We start from the raw sequence: 6,593 nt of genomic DNA on the forward strand, positions 1-6,593 counted from the left end.
CAGGAGACCCCATGTAAGAGAATGAGAGCATCAGAGAGGCTGCTGGGCTCCTAGGAAACAACCACTTCAGAAGGGAACAGGTAAATAATACACGTAGAGGAGACTTCAAGAACCAAAGAGATGTGATTGATAGTCTGAGATTTCCCTATAATTGAGAAATTATTACTAGGAGTTTCAAACATGTACAAATACTCTAACTTGAAGAATAGAAAATTGTGATTTAACTAAAGAACCAAGGAAGAATATGTGTGTGTGTGTAGATGTGTGTATGTGTCTGTGTGTACATATACGACTTTGTGGGCGTGTGTCTATACATGGAATAGAGATGGAGATAAAAATTCTCATCTCACATACCAGAAAATCATTAAATGTTGTCTAAAAATTGTTAAGTAAAAAATAGAAAGAAATAGTGGTTATTTAGAAATGTAAATATAAATTTGAGAAGAAGCTGCTAGCATGCTCAAAGTGGCCACAATTGGGAAGTGGAAAAATGAAGACAGTACCAGTGCTAATTGCATCACTGCCCCTGCCCCACCACCGCACACACAAATATATTTACAAAATCATTACAATTTAACGTTATATCCCATATATTATTTTGATAATACACATAATATTTGATTTCTGTTTTTCTGTTTGCAAGCACTGTAATTTCTTGACTTATTATGTTTTATTTTTAAAATATTTATTACTTAAATTTGTATTAGTTGTCATATATGCTAATTTATAGAAATGTACTTGTGCACTGTAATGACTAGTTTGTAGGAGAACGGTATGTGTCTATATTACAGTAATCCTTTTTATATGGCTGGTTGTACTTCTGCACATGTAACTCATGTTTGTAATATTGCTGGGATTTTTACATCATGTTTAATGTGACCATGAATTGCTATGACAAATGTTCCATATATCTCCGTTTCCATCAGTTCTTTCTTGTGTCTTGTCAGCTAAAGTCCAGGAAGAGATTGTTCATGTAATTGGCAGACACAGGAGCCCCTGCATGCAGGATAGGAGCCACATGCCTTACACAGATGCTGTAATACACGAGATCCAGAGATATATTGACCTTGTCCCCACTGGTGTGCCCCATGCAGTGACCACTGATATTAAGTTCAGAAACTACTTTATCCCTAAGGTAAGCTTGTTTCTCTCACACTATATTTCTATGCTTCTGAAATTTCCAAAGTGCTAGTTTAGCTCCAATCCTCTAACAACAGAAGATGAGAGAAGTGCAAAACTCATACATGTGGCAGCTTGATGGACTTTCTGCTATTTTGTTTGGGGCTATAAAGATTTATAAAGCTAGGTCTCCTTAATAGGCTACTCTTAGGTGTTTATACTTTCAAATAATTGTTGAAAATATCAGTGTGTCAATTTCCCAAAACACTCTTCTGAGATTTTTATCAAAGTGACATTCATTGTGTAGTTCAATATGGAAAGACTTAACATGTTTATGCATTAAATATTTTAATTCATGAATATGGTTATGCTCCCAACTTATTGAGCTTTATTCTATTTTCTCAGTAATGTTTTCTTTTCAGTGCAGTGGCTTACAACTCTTTTATTAGGTTTTTCCTAGATAATTAATATTTTGTTGTTATAAAATTTTAATGCTTTTTTATTTCTTTGTAATTGGTATATGTAATTGTGTTCAATTATACTATTTTGATGACCTTATATCTAACAACTTTTCTAAATTTACCGATCATTGCTAATAATTTATCTGTAGATATACTTGGAAATTCCATGTACATTATTTTGCTATCTGGGTTAATATGTATTTTATTTCTTATTTTCCAATGATTTTTGTCTTCAATTTGTCTTTATTGCATTACTGCACTGGCTAGGATTTCCAGGATAGCATTGAATAGAATTGGTGATGAGGGCATCCTTATTTCATTTCTGATCTGCTGGGGGGTAGACTACAAGAATATTAATATTTCACTACTGAGAATGATGCTTTAAGTATTTTAGTAGATATTCTTTATCAGAAATCTTTAAGATTTTAGTGGATATTCTTCATTAGATTAGGGAAGTTTTTCCTCTTCTCTTATTTTTATATAAATTTTTGTCATGAATGTGTGTGCAATTTTATCAAATTGATTCTCTGCATCTATTTATATGATTGTATATACTGGCCTCACATCCCTCACTAAATATACATAGGTATACACAAACAGCTGAATTTGCTCTGTTACTTATTGTTCAGGACTTCTGTATTTATATTCATAAGATATTTTGGTCTGCAATTTTTCTTCCTCAACATTTTCTTTTCAGAGTTTTGATAACAAGATAATGCTGGCTGCATAAAACTAGTTGAGAAATGTTCCCTAATGTGGGTCTGTTTTCATTGCTTTCTTTTCCTTCCACTTTTCTTCTTGTGACTGCTTAGTTGTGTCTTTCAAATGCCTAAAACCCTATGGCTCAGTACCAGATATTATATATGAAAAAATGCAGAATTTCGGAGAACGTTTATCTTTTTCCAGAATGGATTCATTCACCTCTCATAGGCAGTTATAATGACAATACCTCCTGTCCCGATTCAGAATTGAATATGACATGAACACAGTCAAAAATTGACTGTAGGTATGAGCTCACCCCTCTGAAGTTCTCCCGTCACTGGGGCCAGTTATTGTCTTTGTAATCTGGAGGCCAATTTTGGTCTTTGCAGTTTTACAATGCTGTCTATCATATGGTTTCTGTATTCATCCAGATGTTTTAGTTGCTATGCTAAAAACTATACTATTCCACTTATTATTCAATGAAAAATAATAAAAGTTATATTTTCATGAAGGATAACAATGAGACTGATAAGGTTTCAATTACTAATGTTATCCTCCAGAGAAGACAGAATTGATAACTTATCAAGATGCGATGGGGCTTTCCCTAATTATCACTGATTTTTTACAAGGATTAGGACTTCAATCCACACTGTTTTTACTAAAGCACACAATCAGAAGAGGTTTTTCTTTCTCAATACAAGCGTTTATCTACACGTCAATACTGCAGTATGTATGCCCCAAAACAAAGATTTTTCTTATACATCATAATAGAGTATTCACGCTCAGCAGCTGTTGTTCAAATAATAATACAGCCTAAATTTAAATTTTTCCAATTTTTCTAGAATATTTTTATGCCTTTTTTCTTCTGCAGTTTACTATCCAGGCAAGGAACAAGCATATAATTCACTTATGTTGACCTTTTCACCTCCTGTAATCAAGGAAAGTTCCTTTCCTTGTTTGTTTCTTTTCCATCAGTTGACCTTTTGAGATCAGCAGTCATTTAAAATGTTCCTCAGGCTAGTTTTGTGTGACTGTTTTCTAGAGGCAGATTCCAGCTAGAATTTTGGCAAGAAAACTACATAGGTGCTGAATCCCACTGAATATCCCACTGAATCACATTGATGAGGTGGGAGCATAAAATGCCACATATGTCACTATTGGTCACGCTAAGTTCCTCACATAATATGGTGGTATCCTCCAGATCTTACCGTTGTAGGGGTTCTGCTTTTTATACACAACTAGTAAAAGTCTATGGGAGTACATTAAGACTTTGTGAAACTCCTGCTTCCAGAATCACACACCCAGTGGTTCTAGCTTTAACTGATGATCCTTACCTGACCTGATGATCCTGACTTGAATTGTAGCAAAGTGATAATCTTTCTAATTTCATCATCTTTTCAGTGTTTTAAGCTAAAATTAATCTGTAGCATGGCAATAATAAGCACTCAATAGTTTTTACTGGTTATTGCACTTGTGGTTATCATTCCAGATGACATCATATTAAAATAGATTACATGTTTATTTACAAAAGTTCTATGAACAGATACTTTGGACATTTCAAGTGTCAACAGAGACTTCCATTTTAAACCATAATCTACATAATCTAAATACAAGATGTGTGAAATTTGAAGTGATGGGGACAGACAAGGGCATCCAAACTTGATGATCTGGAGAACATATTCAGAGGGTTGCACACAAGTATCCAAGATGTAAGACTTCAAATGTGATTGGAAAGTTCTTTAGCAAGCTTCCACCACTGGCCTTTAGCTCATCCATGTAAATTACTATGTCTGGCTGGACCTTAGTTCCCTCATCTATTGATCAATGATATGGGGCTACATGATGTCCACTTCTTCTCACCTCTGGACTTCTTTATGAATCAGATTATCTGTTTTTTTACTTCCAGGGCACAATCATAATGACATTACTCACTTCTGTGCTGCACGATGACAAAGAATTCCCTAATCCAAAGATCTTTGACCCTGGCCACTTTCTGGATGAGAATGGCAACTTTAAGAAAAGTGACTACTTCATGCCTTTCTCAGCAGGTAATAGAATCTTGTTTCCATTTGCATTTGAAGGAAAGAGAGAACTTTTTGGAATCAGTTGGAATTTGCATGGCACCCCATCTGGGGCTGGTAGAATTGCTATTTGTCCATGATCAAGAGCACCACTCTCAATACCCATGCGCTCCACCCTCACAATATACCCTCATTGTTGGGTCAGATAGTGGGGCTTCCAGGAGTTAACCCTATTGTTCCCAACTGAGAAAACTAACATCTGGGTTGACTGAACTCTGCCACTAGATACATCACTAAGGCACCCAAGAGCTCCTCCTGGACAGTAAAATTCACCTGATCTGTCCTTACCTGCCTTGGTGAATGTATCTGAGTCCACAACTGCATTGAGTGTCTTCTACATGGTGTCTGTCACCTCCCAGGCTGAGCTCCAAGGGCACAACTTTCAGTGAGAAGAGAGGCTCACTCCTGAGTTAGGGAAGAAGAGTAAACAGGTCGTTGTAATTTAGTCAGACCAGGACAGTGAGAGAGGAATGCACAGGCCCCTGGGTAGGGGCTAGAGGGGGAATCTGCATGCTTCTTGCTCTCTCATACAACACAGTGAGGCATAAAATGGAGAAAGAAACTCAGAGGATGTTTGATGTGCTTCAAAGAAGGTGATAAAATTTAAGGGAAGGCTGGGCATTTTGAAGGAGATAATGAATGATAGAGCAGGACATTTACTTTAGATCAAGGATGTCAGAACCTTTGCCAAAAAATTATGGGGTTCCAGAAACATTGGCAAGGGAGGAGGTTACTTTGCAGTGATTCCATAGCACCCTGTCTTCCTCCAATCATGATCATATATCCTGGATACTTGATTTTCACACCTGTGCTTTGTGTGCTAAGTCTCTGGCCATGGAATCTCCTTCCTTCACTCTTTGATCTTTTATGTCTGCTTTATATTTGGCACTGTAGATACCAAGATGACAAAGACAGAGACTTTCCTTCAATAATTCACATTTTAGCATGATAGATAAATAAATACAGAATTATGATTCCTGGTGATCCATGTTTTAATGAAAACATGAGTATGATGTTGAGGAAAACCAGAGAGCATAGGATTTTATTACTTGAGGGAATTGTAAAGAGTGTGAAGATGAAATGAAATTGAACCTATGTCCTGAATGTAGCCTAATAAAGATGTATCTTAGCCAAAACGAACAACAGGATATGAAACTTGAAACTTCATGGTGTGTTCAAGATTGATGAAGAGTGTGTATGACTAGAGTTGCGAACAGATTATGTGAAAAGTGGAAGGAAAGATCATGGAATATCAGGCTTGGAACAGGAAACAAGAATGTGCATGTATTTCTATAATGACAGATGGAAACTCAAAATGGAAACAGAGTTGTTTTAATGTGGAAATAAATAATGAAGCGACTGTTATGGCACTGATAATCAATGAATATTTGCTGAAAGAAGGGTGCCTATTGAGATTAGATGTTAGACAGATAGCAAATTTGTCTCTTTTTGTATATTTGTTTGTCCTACCATCCATTAATTCATTCATCATTTCATCCATCCATTCATCCACATGTTCATTCATCTACCCAATCATTAATCAATTATTTACTGCGTATTCTGTTTGTGCAAGTCACAAACATACTGTCACAGTCACAGTTAAACACAAGGAGTAACTACTTCCTCCCTTTGTTATCTTCAGGAAAACGAATTTGTGCAGGAGAGGGACTTGCCCGCATGGAGTTATTTTTATTTCTAACCACAATTTTACAGAACTTTAACCTGAAATCTGTTGCTGATTTAAAGAACCTCAATACTACTTCAACTACCAGAGGGATTATTTCTCTGCCACCCTCGTACCAGATCTGCTTCATTCCTGTCTGAAGATGCTAGCCCATCTGGCTGCCGATCTGCTATCACCTGAAACTCTTTTTTATCAACGACATTCCCACTGTTATGTCTTCTCTGACCTCTCATCACATCTTCCCATGCACTCAATATCCCGTGAGCATCCAACCTCCATTAAGGAGAGTTGTTCAGGTCACTGCACAAATATATCTGTAATTATTCATACTCGCAACACTTGTATTGACTGTCACATATGCTAATACTTTTCTGATGCTGACTTTTTAATATGTTATCACTGTAAAACACAGAAAAGTGATTAATGAATGATAATTTAGATCCATTTCTTTTGTGAATGTGCTAAATAAAAAGTGTTATTAATTGCTGGTTCAGTTCTCAGACTTTCCCGCTTTTGTGCATAATGCAAGAAATAAAAGAAAAGGGA

General features: G+C 36.1%; 1 protein-coding gene across 1 annotated transcript in view; it reads left to right on the forward strand.

The window, feature by feature from the left end:
* LOC105535381 (cytochrome P450 2C20-like) overlaps positions 1 to 6,270 on the forward strand; it is an 11,147-nt gene extending 4,877 nt beyond the window's left edge. The window contains exons 4-6 of the mRNA XM_011974450.1: positions 948 to 1,135; positions 4,189 to 4,330; positions 6,006 to 6,270. Coding sequence (XP_011829840.1) covers positions 948 to 1,135; positions 4,189 to 4,330; positions 6,006 to 6,187 — 512 coding nt within the window. The 3' untranslated portion in view covers positions 6,188 to 6,270. The remainder of the gene's footprint in view (positions 1 to 947; positions 1,136 to 4,188; positions 4,331 to 6,005) is intronic.
* The last annotated feature ends 323 nt before the right edge of the window (positions 6,271 to 6,593 follow it).

The sequence above is a fragment of the Mandrillus leucophaeus genome, unplaced genomic scaffold (genome assembly GCF_000951045.1).
Source record: "Mandrillus leucophaeus isolate KB7577 unplaced genomic scaffold, Mleu.le_1.0 Scaffold1452, whole genome shotgun sequence".
In the NCBI taxonomy this organism is placed as follows: Eukaryota; Metazoa; Chordata; class Mammalia; order Primates; family Cercopithecidae; genus Mandrillus; species Mandrillus leucophaeus.